The sequence below is a fragment of the Scyliorhinus canicula genome, chromosome 23, assembly GCF_902713615.1.
Source record: "Scyliorhinus canicula chromosome 23, sScyCan1.1, whole genome shotgun sequence".
Lineage (NCBI taxonomy): Eukaryota > Metazoa > Chordata > Chondrichthyes > Carcharhiniformes > Scyliorhinidae > Scyliorhinus > Scyliorhinus canicula.
In genome coordinates this window covers 1,611,409-1,627,378 of record NC_052168.1, presented here as the reverse complement: position 1 = coordinate 1,627,378, position 15,970 = coordinate 1,611,409, and the positions used below count along the sequence as shown (strand labels likewise).

Genomic DNA, 15,970 nt, shown 5'->3' with positions numbered 1-15,970 from the left:
ATCTTTTATGGAACCCCTCACTCACCCCTCAAAGCGAAATTCACCTTGTCTAAGCGCAAGAACTCCAGTAAATCCCCCCCCCCCCAAACCGATGAGAAACTGACCTCCACCCCAACAGGATCCGCCTGTGAGTGGTCAATGAGGTGAAGGCTAAAACATCTACCCCCCCCCCCCCCGCTCCCGTCTGCAACTCCGGCAGGTCTGACACCCTGAATATGGCCCCGAGGGGCCCCAACTCTAAATCCACGTGCAGAATCGCCAACATGGTGCTAATAAACAGCCCCCCCCAACATTTCTCCAACTTCGGGCAGGACCACAACATGTCTATGTGATTTACTGAGCTCCTCCCATGTCACTCACAAATACCCTCCACCCCCTCAAACAGCCGCTTCCTCCTCGGTTCAGTAGGTGCGCTCGGTGTAACACCTTTAGCTGTATCAACCCTAGCCTCGCAGACGAGGTTGAGGCATTCACCCTCCGCAGCACCTCACATCACAACCCCTCCTCCAGCACCACCCTCAACTCCTCCTCCCACATCGCCTTCACCTCTTCCAAAATCCTCTCAGAGGTCGCCGAGATGACCCCCTCCCCGCAACACTCCGATGGGAGCTTTCAAAGAGCGGAAAGATTTCCTGGTCAACAACCTGCTCAAAGCCAACACCACCAAGCAAATTAACTGATCACGTGTCTTTGTGGGATCTTTCTTTACAGAAAACGGCAGCCATGTGACAAGGTTCAGCAGATTTTTCAGCACTCCCTGTAGACGTGGTGCTGTGGGATTAACCTGATTGTTAAAATGTAACCAGCTGATTGATAAACTCCTGCATGTTTGATTGATTGTTGTCTGCAAAATGTGCTGATTGGCACAACCCCAATGTGACTTTGATCGACCAACTCCATGTCACAAAGTCTCGGTTTTATTGCCTGTTGCCTATTATCCTCTGATGTAACTTGATATATATATGTACAAATAAAAGTTAATCTTTAATTTTGACGTAAATTACAATACATTATAACACAAATGTTTTTTGCAACAAATGCACCCTGTTACCCCTAAAGGTTTTTTATTCAATCACATAGGGGCTGGTTTAGCACACTGGGCTAAATCGCTGGCTTTTAAAGCAGACCCAGGCAGGCCAGCAGCACGGTTCAATTCCTGTACCAGCCTCCCTGAACAGGTGCCGGAATATGGCGACTAGGGGCTTTTCACAGTAACTTCATTGAAGCCTACTCGTGACAATAAGCGATTTTCATTTAATCTCTTCTGAATAGGAGAAGATGCCTCACTTTAATAATTTGATAGAGTTATTTATCGAACAGTCAGATAATTGGTAACTATCAACCCACTTGATCTTGCCAATCTCCCAGCTCTCTAGCATGATTTAGACTCACTATGTCAACTCGTAGTCTCTTTTCATTGATGCTTTTCGTAGAGTGGATATTCTTCCAAAGGGACTTATTGTCAATGTGACGCTCTATAGGTACTGTTCCTGAATCAGCCCTGTTCCATTCAAAATTCAGTCAGGATCGGATATAAAAAATACCAAATCTGCTGTCTCCACTAGGGCAAGGGGCCTCTGCTGATAATGTACTTTTTACTACTCTTTGTATCTTTTTAATTTCCCATGCCAAAGGGCAACATTTACCTTTCTCCCCAAAGAGAGATTAGCATAAGATTCATCACCATAAACCATCAGTTGTCGACTATCATGGGTGGCACGGTGGCGCAGTGGTTAGCACTGCTGCCTCACAGCGCCCGGGATCCGGGTTCGATTCCAGTCTGTGTGTAGTTTGCACATTCTCCCATGTCTGCACGGAGCCTCCCCAAGTTACATGTTTAATTATCCGCCAGCAGTCATGTCTGGGTGTGGCAGAACTGCAGAGATGAGACCAGATCCATAGGGTGTGGGATCGCTTATCTCTGTCTCTCATGTGCTGTGTCCATTACTTAACATTTATTGAGATCTGTGTTGTAGCTTCAGTAGGTTGACCCTCATTTTGAGGTGCTCCTGCTGTTCTTCCTGGAAGGCCCTCCTTGCACACTTCATTCAACCAGGGATGATCATGGCTCCCAAACAATAACTATTTGGGTAAAGGGGGAAGAACCGTTTCCACCAATTGAAAGATTAAACGTGATGTTTAACAGATTCCTGGCATCAATCAGTCTGGATGAGCTTAAATTTCACGGAAATGTATTTTCAGTTATACCAGAGACGGGCAAGATCATGTGACAGCGAGGGGTGGGGTGTGTGGGGTGTTCCAATTTTGAAATCTAGTGAGAGATTTAGTTGGAATAGGAGACATTGCGATGGCACAGGAGGCAAAGAGGCGGCCAAGAAACAGGAGGAACGAGAGGAACATTCAAAGGAGACCTGGTCAGGAAGAGAGACAGAATAAGAGAGGGAGGTAATGATATGTATATAGTCAGGTTAACAAAGGCTTAATAATTACATCTCTGTGTAAATCAAACACTAGAGGGTGTTACCACTTCTCTGTAAGTCAGACCCTGAGGGAATTCTGAGAGTAGCAGAAGGAGAAAGCACGGTGATAGCACTAGGAGAAGATTAGATTAGACAGAGTTAACACAAAGTTAGATGATAGTGTAGTTCGGGACTATTTAGATTATTGAATACTGTTCGACAGATTCAATATTACTTAATTATTAACTGTAGCTCAGTAGAGTGTGCAAACTGCATTTAATTAATAGTCTCATAATAAATTAGTTTTGTTTCAATCTTTTGATTGGTGAATTCTTTTTCAACAACACATCGGATCATTTTGGAAGAAAGGACAAAGAATACAACATATTATCAAGAATGGTGATATAGCAAGGGAGATAATTGAGAGATAGAGATTCATAGAGGGCTAGAGAGTGAGACAGATAGAGAGAGGTGGAGATAGAGAGGAAGTGAGAGATATACAGAGATGTGGGCATTGAGAGGGAGAGAAAGAGAGATAGAGAGGGAGGGAGAAAGTGACAAAAAGAGGTGAGATAGGGAGGGGGAGACAGAGAAATGTAGGGATGGAGGGGGAGAGAGAGACAGAGAAATGTAGGGATAGAGGGGGAGAAAGAGACAGAGGGAAGTGGAGATAGAGAGGGAGAGAGAGTCTCGTGGTGGCATGGTGGCACAGTGGTTAGCACTGCTACCTCGCAGCTCCAGGGACCCGGGTTCAATTCCTTGGGTAACTGTGTGGGGTTTGCACGTTCTCCCTGTGTCTCCTCCAGTTTCCTCCCACAGTCCGAAGCTGTGCAGGTTAAGTTGATTTTGCCATAATAAATTTCCCCTTATTGTTCAAAAATATTTAGGTGCTCTTTCAGAGGGTCGGTACAGACTCAATGGGCTAAACGGTCTTCTTCTGCACTGTAGGAATTCTATGCATTCTAAGTAAAGATGTGGAGACAGATGGCTGAAGAGACAGAGAGGGAGATTTATACCGTAAGCTTCGGTTTACTCAAGGATATTATTCTTGTAGCAAGATTTCAAAGTTTGTGGACTTGCAGTGGGGACTGATGGGAGAAGGTTGCACATAAGGGGCCTCCTGCTATGGTCTTTGTTCTTTGGACTTTTTAACCCGGTTCCCGGCAATTTTGGTTACTGAAACTGGTCCATCCAATGGGATAAGTGAATTAGGTTGGTGGCAAGAAGGGGGTCTCCTTGGATGAAACCAGAAAGCTGGCGCAGCTCAGCGGGAGGGAAGGTGATGGGGCTGCTCATATCACCATGGCAACGCTGACTGGGGTGATGGCACAGGAGTTTGAAATACAGTTTCCGAAGCCTTTTGAGGAGCAGGGCAGGGATGGAAACTCTTAAGTGGTCAACTGAGGAGGCATTTGGCCCGATTCGGGAGATGCTGAAGGGTGGGAGATGCTGAAGGTGGGAGATGCTGATGGGTGGGAGATGCTGATGGGTGGGAGATGCTGATGGGTGGGAGATGCTGATGGGTGGGAGATGCTGAAGGGTGGGAGATGCTGATGGGTGGGAGATGCTGAAGGTGGGAGATGCTGATGGGTGGGAGATGCTGATGGGTGGGAGATGCTGATGGGTGGGAGATGCTGATGGGTGGGAGATGCTGAAGGGTGGGAGATGCTGATGGGTGGGAGATGCTGATGGGTGGGAGATGCTGATGGGTGGGAGATGCTGATGGGTGGGAAATGCTGATGGGTGGGAGATGCTGATGGGTGGGAGATGCTGATGGGTGGGAGATGCTGATGGGTGGGAGATGCTGATGGGTGGGAAATGCTGATGGGTGGGAGATGCTGATGGGTGGGAGATGCTGATGGGTGGGAGATGCTGAAGGTGGGAGATGCTGATGGGTGTGGAGATGCTGATGGGTGTGGAGATGCTGATGGGTGGGAGATGCTGATGGGTGGGAGATGCTGATGGGTGGGAGATGCTGATGGGTGGGAGATGCTGATGGTGGGAGATGCTGAAGGTGGGAGATGCTGATGGGTGGGAGATGCTGATGGGTGGGAGATGCTGATGGGTGGGAGATGCTGAAGGTGGGAGATGCTGATGGGTGGGAGATGCTGAAGGTGGGAGATGCTGATGGGTGGGAGATGCTGAAGGGTGGGAGATGCTGAAGGTGGGAGATGCTGATGGGTGGGAGATGCTGATGGGTGGGAGATGCTGATGGGTGGGAGATGCTGAAGGTGGGAGATGCTGATGGGTGGGAGATGCTGATGGGTGGGAGATGCTGATGGGTGGGAGATGCTGATGGGTGGGAGATGCTGATGGGTGGGAGATGCTGATGGGTGGGAGATGCTGATGGGTGGGAGATGCTGATGGGTGGGAGATGCTGATGGGTGGGAGATGCTGATGGGTGTGGAGATGCTGATGGGTGTGGAGATGGCAAGGTGATCGAAGCTGAGCTGCTGCTGGTGGAGGAGAGGAACAAGACTCCGAGGGCGAAGATGGATGACTTGGAGAACAGGTTGAGAAGACAAAGCCTCAGAATCGTGGGTTTGCCAGAGCGAGTGGAGGGCCTGAAGCCGACTTTTCTCAGATGTTTGCTCAGCTTTTGGGGACGGGCCGGGCAATTCTCCTCTCCTGAGGTGGATCAGTTCCACCGAGTACTCCGAGAAACCGTGGGCGGGCGGTGATTATTGGATTTCACAGCTTCCAGGAGAAGGAGCGGGATCTGCAATGAGCCAAAGAAAAACGGGATTCGAGGTGGGAAGGAAGCATCATCCGGATATACCGGGGGATCTGACCGAGACTGGGATTCATCCTGGGGACAGGGTTGATGGGGTCTCGGGTGGATCCTGGTCCCAGGCCGGCCAGAGGTGGTGGCCTCGCTATATTATCTTTAGGAATTGGGCACAGTCAGTGGGTGGGATGGGTGGGGGTGGCGGCGGGGGCGTGGGGGCGTCAGGGGGGGGTGCCCAGGATTGGGGCCCCTTTCCTCTCTTCAAAGGAAAGTGTATTTCGTTTGTATGGATCTGTTTAATTTGTGTTTCGTAAAAAGGAAAACTTTAATAAAAATATTTTTTGAAAGTATTCAAAGATTGAGACGAGGCTCCTGAAATGTTTGAATATTTATGGAGAGGACTCTGTGGATATTTCTTGTTGGGGACACTCGATGTGACGGCCTCTCAGCTTGCCGTCACCGTCTCCACCACCGTCACCGTCACCGTCTCCGTCACCGTCTCTGCCGCTCCAACTCAACCCTCCACCTTCAGAAACCACACTTCGTTCTTCCGGCCAATAGGTTTCATCGGTGGGTCGTACCCGGCACAAACATAGAAATCCCGGTGATAGGACATGGTGTCGCCCAGGGCTCCGCGCAGCTTGGCCGCATGTTCAACCCAATTGGCTTCCTTGGCGTAACCACCAAACTGGCTGCAAGATGGAAACAAGAAATACTGTCACCGAGAGAATGGTTCAATGTCACCACAGCACAGAGTGGGACCAATGGCTGTTCAGCGGGTCACAGTCACAATGTTCCAGATCCAATCAAGATACTTGTGTAGAAAACCAAAGCTGACATTCCCAGGATCGAAACTAGGGGGCGCCGCACTGTCAGAGGGTCAGTACTGAGGGAGTGCTGCACTGTCAGAGGGTCAGTACTGAGGGAGTGCTGCACTGTCAGAGGGTCAGTACTGAGGGAGTGCTGCACTGTCAGAGGGTCAGTACTGAGGGAGTGCCGCACTGTCAGAGGGTCAGTACTGAGGGAGCGCCGCACTGTCAGAGGGTCAGTACTGAGGGGGTGCTGCACTGTCAGAGGGTCAGTACTGAGGGAGGGCCGCACTGTCAGAGGGTCAGTACTGAGGGAGTGTCGCACTGTCAGAGGGTCAGTACTGAGGGAGTGCCGCACTGTCAGAGGGTCAGTACTGAGGGAGTGCTCCACTGTCAGAGGGTCAGTACTGAGGGAGTGCCGCACTGTCAGAGGGTCAGTACTGAGGGAGTGCCGCACTGTCAGAGGGTCAGTACTGAGGGAGTGCTGCACTGTCAGAGGGTCAGTACTGAGGGAGTGCTGCACTGTCAGAGGGTCAGTACTGAGGGAGTGCTGCACTGTCAGAGGGTCAGTACTGAGGGAGTGCCGCACTGTCAGAGGGTCAGCACTGAGGGAGTGCCGCACTGTCAGAGGGTCAGTACTGAGGGAGAGCTGCACTGTCAGAGGGTCAGTACTGAGGGAATGCTGCACTGTCAGAGGGTCAGTACTGAGGGAGTGCTGCACTGTCAGAGGGTCAGTACTGAGGGAGTGCCGCACTGTCAGAGGGTCAGTACTGAGGGAGTGCCGCACTGTCAGAGGGTCAGTACTGAGGGGGTGCTGCACTGTCAGAGCGTCAGTACTGAGGGAGGGCCGCACTGTCAGAGGGTCAGTACTGAGGGAGTGTCGCACTGTCAGAGGGTCAGTACTGAGGGAGTGCCGCACTGTCAGAGGGTCAGTACTGAGGGAGTGCCGCACTGTCAGAGTGTCAGTACTGAGGGAGTGCCGCACTGTCAGAGGGTCAGTACTGAGGGAGTGCCGCACTGTCAGAGGGTCAGTACTGAGGGAGTGCCGCACTGTCAGAGGGTCAGTACTGAGGGAGTGCTGCACTGTCAGAGGGTCAGTACTGAGGGAGTGCCGCACTGTCAGAGGGTCAGTACTGAGGGAGTGCTGCACTGTCAGAGGGTCAGTACTGAGGGAGTGCTGCACTGTCAGAGGGTCAGTACTGAGGGAGTGCTGCACTGTCAGAGGGTCAGTACTGAGGGAGCGCCGCACTGTCAGAGGGTCAGTACTGAGGGAGTGCTGCACTGTCAGAGGGTCAGTACTGAGGGAGTGCCGCACTGTCAGAGGGTCAGTACTGAGGGAGCTCCGCACTGTCAGAGGGTCAGTACTGAGGGAGTGCCGCACTGTCAGAGGGTCAGTACTGAGGGAGTGCTGCACTGTCAGAGGGTCAGTACTGAGGGAGCGCCGCATTGTCAGAGGGTCAGTACTGAGGGAGTGCCGCACTGTCAGAGGGTCAGTACTGAGGGAGTGCCGCACTGTCAGAGGGTCAGTACTGAGGGAGCCGCACTGTCAGAGGGTCAGTACTGAGGGAGTGCTGCACTGTCAGAGGGTCAGTACTGAGGGAGTGCGGCACTGTCAGAGGGTCAGTACTGAGGGAGTGCCGCACTGTCAGAGGGTCAGTACTGAGGGAGTGCCGCACTGTCAGAGGGTCAGTACTGAGGGAGTGCTGCACTGTCAGAGGGTCAGTACTGAGGGAGTGCTGCACTGTCAGAGGGTCAGTACTGAGGGAGTGCTGCACTGTCAGAGGGTCAGTACTGAGGGAGCGCCGCACTGTCAGAGGGTCAGTACTGAGGGAGGGCCGCACTGTCAGAGGGTCAGTACTGAGGGAGTGCTGCACTGTCAGAGGGTCAGTACTGAGGGAGTGCCGCACTGTCAGAGGGTCAGTACTGAGGGCGCGCCGCGCTGTCAGAGGGTCAGTACTGAGGGAGTGCCGCACTGTCAGAGGGTCAGTACTGAGGGAGTGCTGCCCTGTCAGAGGGTCAGTACTGAGGGAGTGCCGCACTGTCAGAGGGTCAGTACTGAGGGCGCGCCGCACTGTCAGAGGGTCAGTACTGAGGGAGTGCCGCACTGTCAGAGGGTCAGTACTGAGGGAGTGCTGCACTGTCAGAGGGTCAGTACTGAGGGAGTGCTGCACAGTCAGAGGGTCAGTACTGAGGGAGTGCTGCACTGTCAGAGGGTCAGTACTGAGGGAGTGCTGCACAGTCAGAGGGTCAGTACTGAGGGAGTGCCGCACTGTCAGAGGGTCAGTACTGAGGGAGTGCTGCACTGTCAGAGGGTCAGTACTGAGGGAGTGCCGCACTGTCAGAGGGTCAGTACTGAGGGAGCGCCGCACTGTCAGAGGGTCAGTACTGAGGGAGTGCCGCACTGTCAGAGGGTCAGTGCTGAGGGAGTGCCGCACTGTCAGAGGGTCAGTACTGAGGGATCGCTTGGTGATTCCAGGCAGTGTCACCAGGTTGACGATCCCGATGGTCAGTCTGCTGCCGATATGCAAATAGCCGTGACTCTGGGTAGTTTGGGACATCCAACAGCTTTCCATTCCCACCCCAGAATTTCAGCTGGGATTGGATAACTGACCACAATTCGGAAACTGGGATGAAGTCTTCCCTGTGTGTCACTGACCATTGGCTCTGACCTTCTCAGTGGGGTTGAACCTGTCACTGGATTCACACACACTTACGTGGAGTAGACGGTGAATCCCGCCTGATGTTTGATCTCGATGCTTTCGTCTGTTGGTTTGGGAACATTTTCCTGAAATTTGCTGGGGATACGGATTTGAACCTCGACCTTGGGTTGCAAGCTGTTACCCTCGCCTGGTTGAACAATCATGCTGACCGGGGAGGTCATCCCCAACTGGACACCTGCAAAATTCAGTCATCTCAGCTGGGAAAGAGATACATCCGCCCCTCCCCCTGTAAGCTGGGTCAGTACCTTGGACAGGCCTTCCATAGCTGCCCCTATCTTAACCCGCACCACATTCTGTTCCCCTCTCACCCCTGTTGTCCCTGCGCTCACTCACCTACACAGGCTGGCCGCAGATCTGGAAACTGCCCGAATCTCTCCCTGGCCTCTCCCTCCCTATCTCTGTCACCTCCTCCATCCCCACAGCCCTCCGGGATCTCTCCTCTCCCTCCCTCCCTATCTCTGTCACCTCCTCCATCCTCACAGCCCTCCGGGATCTCTCCCCTCCCTCCCTATCTCTGTCACCTCCTCCATCCTCACAGCCCTCCAGGATCTCTGCTCTCCCTCCCTATCTCTGTCACCTCCTCCATCCTCACAGCCCTCCGGGATCTCTCCTCTCCCTCCCTCCCTATCTCTGTCACCTCCTCCATCCCCACAGCCCTCCGGGATCTCTCCCCTCCCTCCCTATCTCTGTCATCTCCTCCATCCTCACAGCCCTCCGGGATCTCTGCTCTCCCTCCCTCCCTATCTCTGTCACCTCCTCCATCCTCACAGCCCTCCGGGATCTCTCCCCTCCCTCCCTATCTCTGTCACCTCCTCCATCCTCACAGCCCTCCAGGATCTCTGCTCTCCCTCCCTATCTCTGTCACCTCCTCCATCCCCACAGCCCTCCGGGATCTCTCCCCTCCCTCCCTATCTCTGTCACCTCCTCCATCCCCACAGCCCTCCGGGATCTCTGCTCTCCCTCCCTCCCTATCTCTGTCACCTCCTCCATCCCCACAGCCCTCCGGGATCTCTCCCCTCCCTCCCTATCTCTGTCACCTCCTCCATCCCCACAGCCCTCCGGGATCTCTGTACTCCTCTCCCTCCCTCCCTATCTCTGTCACCTCCTCCATCCCCACAGCCCTCCGGGATCTCTGCTCTCCCTCCCTCCCTATCTCTGTCACCTCCTCCATCCTCACAGCCCTCCGGGATCTCTCCCCTCCCTCCCTATCTCTGTCACCTCCTCCATCCTCACAGCCCTCCGGGATCTCTGCTCTCCCTCCCTATCTCTGTCACCTCCTCCATCCTCACAGCCCTCCAGGATCTCTGCTCTCCCTCCCTATCTCTGTCACCTCCTCCATCCCCACAGCCCTCCGGGATCTCTGCACTCCCTCCCTATCTCTGTCACCTCCTCCATCCTCACAGCCCTCCGGGATCTCTGCACTCCCCTCCCTCCCTATCTCTGTCACCTCCTCCATCCCCACAGCCCTCCGGGATCTCTGCTCTCTTGCAATTCGGAACTCTTGCAGATTCCTACTTCCTGAAAAAAGAAATTCCCAATTAAGGGGCAATTTAGCGTGGCCAATCCACTTGCCCTGCACATCTTTGGGTTGTGGGGGTGCGACCTACACAGATACAGGGAATGTATGCCTGATTTCATTCATCCTGCTGTTTCGGGCTCCTCTGTCAATGCCCAGGAACCCAGCTGGGAAAACTCTCTCCCCTCTCCCCCCCTCTCTCTCCCCCTCCATCCCTCTCTCTCCCCTCTCTCTCCCCTCCCTCTCCCCTCTCTCTCCCTCCCTCCCTCTCCCTCTCCCCCCTCTCTCTCCCCCTCCATCCCTCCCTCTCCCCTCTCTCCCCCTCCCTCTCCCCTCTCTCCCCCTCCCTCTCCCCTCTCTCTCTCTCCCTCCCTCTCCTCTCCCTCTCCCTCCCTCTCCCCTCTCTCTCCCCCTCCCTCTCCCCTCTCTCCCCCCCTCTCCCCTCTCTCCCCCCTCTCTCTCCCTCCCTCTCCCCACTCCCCCCTCTCTCTCTCCCTCCCTCCCCCTCTCTCCCTCTCCCTCCCTCCCTCCCTCTCCCCTCTCTTCCCTCCCTCTCACCCCTCTCTCCCTCGCCCCCCCAGCCTCCCTCTCCCCCTCCCTCCCTCTCCCCCTCCCTCCCTCTCCCTCCCTCCCTCCCTCCCTCCCTCCCTCTCCCCTCTCCCTCCCTCCCTCTCCCCTCTCCCTCCTTCCCTCCCTCTCCCCCTCTCTCTCCCTCCCTCCCTCTCTCTCTCTCCCTCCCTCCCTCTCTCCCTCCCTCTCCCCTCGCTCTCCCTCCCTCTCCCTCCCTCCCTCCCTCCCTCTCCCCCTCTCCCCCTCTTTCTCTCCCCATTCTCTCCCTCTCCCTCCCTCCCTCTCCCTCCCTCTCCTCTCTCTCTCCCTCCCTCTCGCCCTCCCTCCCTCTCCCCCTCTCCCTCTCCCCTCTCTCTCTCTCCCTCCCTCTCCCCTCCCTCCCCTCCCTCCCAGCCTCCCCTCCCCTCCCTCTCTCTCCCTCCCTCTCCCCCTCTCTCCTCTCTCTCCCTCCCTCCCTCTCCCCTCTCCCTCCTCCCTCCCTCCCTCCCTCTCCCCTCTCCCTCCCTCCCTCCTCCCTCTCCCCTCTCCCTCCCTCCCTCTCCCCTCTCCCTCCCTCCCTCTCCCCTCTCCCTCCCTCCCTCCTCTCCCCGCTCCCTCCCTCTCCCCGCTCCCTCCCTCTCCCCTCTCCCTCCTTCCCTCCCAGCTGGCTGAATGTCTCCTTCGCTGCCTCGGTCATTTTGTGTGAAGTGGGTTGAGACCTTTCATTATGTTAAGGATGTTTATATAAATGTAAGTTGTTGTTGTAGATCAATGGATTTGGTGACTAGAATGTACAGTTACCAAACTCTCGGGAGGTAACAGGAGGAGAGGAGGCCATTCAGCCCCTCAAGCCCGCTGCACCATTCAACAACCTCATGGCTAATCTGACTGACTTTAACTCCACTTTGCTGTCTGCGCCCATAATCCTCGACTCCCTTATCGATCAAAGTCAGTTTTAATTGGATTGAGTGACGCAGCGTCCACTGCATTCCGGGGAAGGGAACTCCACAGACTGACCATCCTCTGGGAGAGAAACAGAAATCTCACTCTGTCTGAGTCTTAAAAGGGAAACTTCCTCTAACCTCTCATCCTTCTAAATTGCATTGGGTATGGCCTTGACACGTTCAACCTGACTTAAGATAAGTCCTTCATCCCAAGAATGAGTCAGGTGAATTTTCTCTGAATTGCTTCCAACTAATTATACTCTATTTCAAATAAAGAGGGCACAGCTGTACACAGTATTCCAGATGTGGTCTCACAAAAGTCATGCACAGCTGCAGTAAAACTGCCTGACTTTTATATTCCATTCCCCAGGAAATAAATAACAACTTTCCATTTGATTTCTAATCATTTGTTGCAGATGAACTTTTCCCTGATTCATGGACCAGGACATCCAGATCCCTCTGTAACCTTTTCCATTTAAATAGTTTCCAACTTTTGGATTCTTCCTGTTATTATGCATTTCATATTTTCCCAAATTAAACTTCATCTGCCAAATGTTTGCCCACTCGCTTAATCTGTCTAAATCCCTTTGTGGACTCTCTACCCCCTCTTGACCACTCACTGTCTTCCTGACCTTACTCTCAGTCAGGGTAACAGTCAGGACTCTTACACCAGGGAGAAGCCAATCCCCCCCCCCCCCCCCCCCCCCTCCCCCCCACCCCCCCCTCCCCCCCCCCACTCAAGGTTATGTTTCAAACTCAGAAAGAATCCTCAATACCTTGCTCATTGCTTCCTCCGACATATTTGAGTAATTTCAGGGCTCCTTCACCCGAACTCTCATCGAAAGGTTTCCCACTGAGAGTGACACTGGCATAATTACCCGCCTCATATTTCCTTTCCTCAAAGGTCAGCTCTTCCTGTCAGAAAACCCAAAACTGTTATTTCAAGAACAAATTAAAAGTCTTTTACAGACAATTTGTGCAGGAAATTTGCAATTAAATACAATAATGCGCAAATCCCCAGTGCCATCTCCCAGTGTAAATTACAGTGGGAAATCCCAGTGCCATCTCCCAGTGTAAATTACAGTGGGAAATCCCAGTGCCATCTCCCAGTGTAATTTACAGAGGGAAATCCCAGTGCCATCTCCCAGTGTAATTTACAGAGAGAAATCCCAGTGCCATCTCCCAGTGTAATTTACAGAGAGAAATCCCAGTGCCATCTCCCAGTGTAATTTACAGAGGGAAATCCCAGTGCCATCTCCCAGTGTAATTTACAGAGAGAAATCCCAGTGCCATCTCCCAGTGTAATTTACAGTGAGAAATCCCAGTGTAATCCCCCAGTGTAATTTACAGTGGAAAATCCCAGTGCCATCTCCCAGTGTAATTTACAGAGGGAAAAACCAGTGTCATCTCCCAGTGTAATTTAGAGTGGGAAATCCCAGTGCCATCTCCCAGTGTAATTTACACTGGGAAATCCCAGTGCTATTTTCCCAGTGTAATTTAGAGTGGGAAATCCCAGTGCCATCTCCCAGTGTAAATTACAGAGAGAAATCCCAGTCCGATTTCCCAGTGTAATTCAAAGTCAGAAATCTCGGTGCTATTTCCCAGTGTAATTTACAGAGAACTCCCAGTGTCATCTCCCAGTGTAAATTACAGTGGGAAATTGCAGTGTTGTTTCCCAGTGAAATTTACAGTGAGAAATCCCAGTGCAATCTCTATGTGTAATTTACAGAGAGAAATTCCATTACCACCTCCCAGTGTATTTTACAGAGAGAAATCCCAGTGCTATTTCTGAGTGTAATTTACTGAGCAAAATGTTAGTGTTATTTCCCAGTTTAATTTACTTTAAAAGATATCTTTTTATTCTCATTTTCATCAAACAGCAAAAGACAAACAAGAACAAACGCAATACCAATCCCCTAAATAGCCCCCATTCAGTACACAGACCAAAACATCACCCGTACATTCAAAGTAAAAAAGAAAATTAACAATCAATCCGTAAACAGTGTACTGAACACTGTTATCCCCACCCCCCACCCCGCAATGTTCGATGGCAACCAGGTCTGGAAAGTGGATAATAAACAGTCCCCCTGAATTGTAGAACCCTTCCTTCATCTCCTCAGCTCAAACTGCACCTTCTCCACAGTCAGAAATCCCAGTAGGTCCCCCCACCATCCCCAACATGCCGAGGCACAGGACGGACAAACTGACCCCAACAGGACCAGTTTAATTTACAATGAGAAATTCCAGAGCTATTTTCCAAGGACATTTACAGGGAGAAATCCCAGTGCCATCTCCCAGTCGAGTGGTTTAGATCAGTCTGCTCTCTCTCTGGCTGGTGGAATATTCTAAGGAGTTCTGGTGCCCTCTCTGGACATTCATTGAGAATAAAAGCTCCCGGTTTAAATCCATCGTTTCAAATGCAGACCACAGACTTTACCCGAGGAATTCTTCAAAACACAATTCAGATCAGGAAAGGGTTCAGGCCAGAAAGCTGCCAAATCACAGCCAAAAAACCCCAAGAGGTTGTAAATCCAACCTTATGTGTACACAGACACACATGGACACAGACATACACATGGACACAGACACACATGGACACAGACATACACATGGACACAGACATACACATGGACACAGACACACATGGACACAGACATACACATGGACACAGACATACACATGGACACAGACACACATGGACACAGACATACACATGGACACAGACACACATGGACACAGACACACATGGACACAGACATACACATGGACACAGACACACATGGACACAGACACACATGGACACAGACATACACATGGACACAGACACACATGGACACAGACATACACATGGACACAGACACACATGGACACAGACATACACATGGACACAGACACACATGGACACAGACACACATGGACACAGACACACATGGACACAGACATACACATGGACACAGACACACATGGACACAGACATACACATGGACACAGACACACATGGACACAGACACACATGGACACAGACACACACATGGACACAGACACACATGGACACAGACACGCATGGACACAGACATACACATGGACACAGACACACACATGGACACAGACATACACATGGACACAGACACACATGGACACAGACACACACATGGACACAGACACACATGGACACAGACACGCATGGACACAGACATACACATGGACACAGACACACATGGACACAGACACACATGGACACAGACACACATGGACACAGACATACACATAGACACAGACATACACATGGACACAGACACACATGGACACAGACACACATGGACACAGACATACACATGGACACAGACACACATGGACACAGACATACACATGGACACAGACACACATGGACACAGACACACATGGACACAGACACACATGGACACAGACACACACATAGACACAGACATACACATGGACACAGACACACATGGACACAGACATACACATGGACACAGACACACATGGACACAGACACACATGGACACAGACACACATGGACACAGACATACACATGGACACAGACACACATGGACACAGACATACACATGGACACAGACACACATGGACACAGACATACACATGGACACAGACACACATGGACACAGACACACATGGACACAGACACACACATGGACACAGACACACATGGACACAGACACACATGGACACAGACATACACATGGACACAGACACACATGGACACAGACATACACATGGACACAGACACAGATGGACACAGACACACATGGACACAGACATACACATGGACACAGACATACACATAGACACAGACATACACATGGACACAGACACACGTGGACACAGACACACACATGGACACAGACACACATGGACACAGACACACATGGACACAGACATACACATGGACACAGACACACATAGACACAGACATACACATGGACACAGACACACATGGACACAGACATACACATGGACACAGACACACATGGACACAGACACACATGGACACAGACATACACATGGACACAGACACACATAGACACAGACATACACATGGACACAGACATACACATGGACACAGACACACATGGACACAGACATATACACGGACACTGATACACCAATATACACTGGCACACACATGGACAGACACACACATGGATACAGACACACACATGTACACACACACACACATGAACAGATACACATGTGAACTCTTTTATTTTTCGCCAGGCAGCTGCTGCATTTTCCCGAAATCTG

The 15,970-nt window shown here is 52.0% G+C and overlaps 1 protein-coding gene across 1 annotated transcript in view; it reads right to left on the bottom strand.

The window, feature by feature from the left end:
• Nucleotides 1–5,518: 5,518 nt before the first annotated feature.
• LOC119956580 (heme-binding protein 1-like) overlaps nt 5,519–15,970 on the bottom strand; it is an 11,029-nt gene continuing 577 nt past the window's right edge. The window contains exons 2-4 of the mRNA XM_038783900.1: nt 12,463–12,601; nt 8,672–8,852; nt 5,519–5,840 (exon numbers count right to left, since the gene is read on the bottom strand). Of these exons, the coding sequence (XP_038639828.1) occupies nt 5,663–5,840; nt 8,672–8,852; nt 12,463–12,601 (498 nt within the window). The 3' untranslated portion in view covers nt 5,519–5,662. The remainder of the gene's footprint in view (nt 5,841–8,671; nt 8,853–12,462; nt 12,602–15,970) is intronic.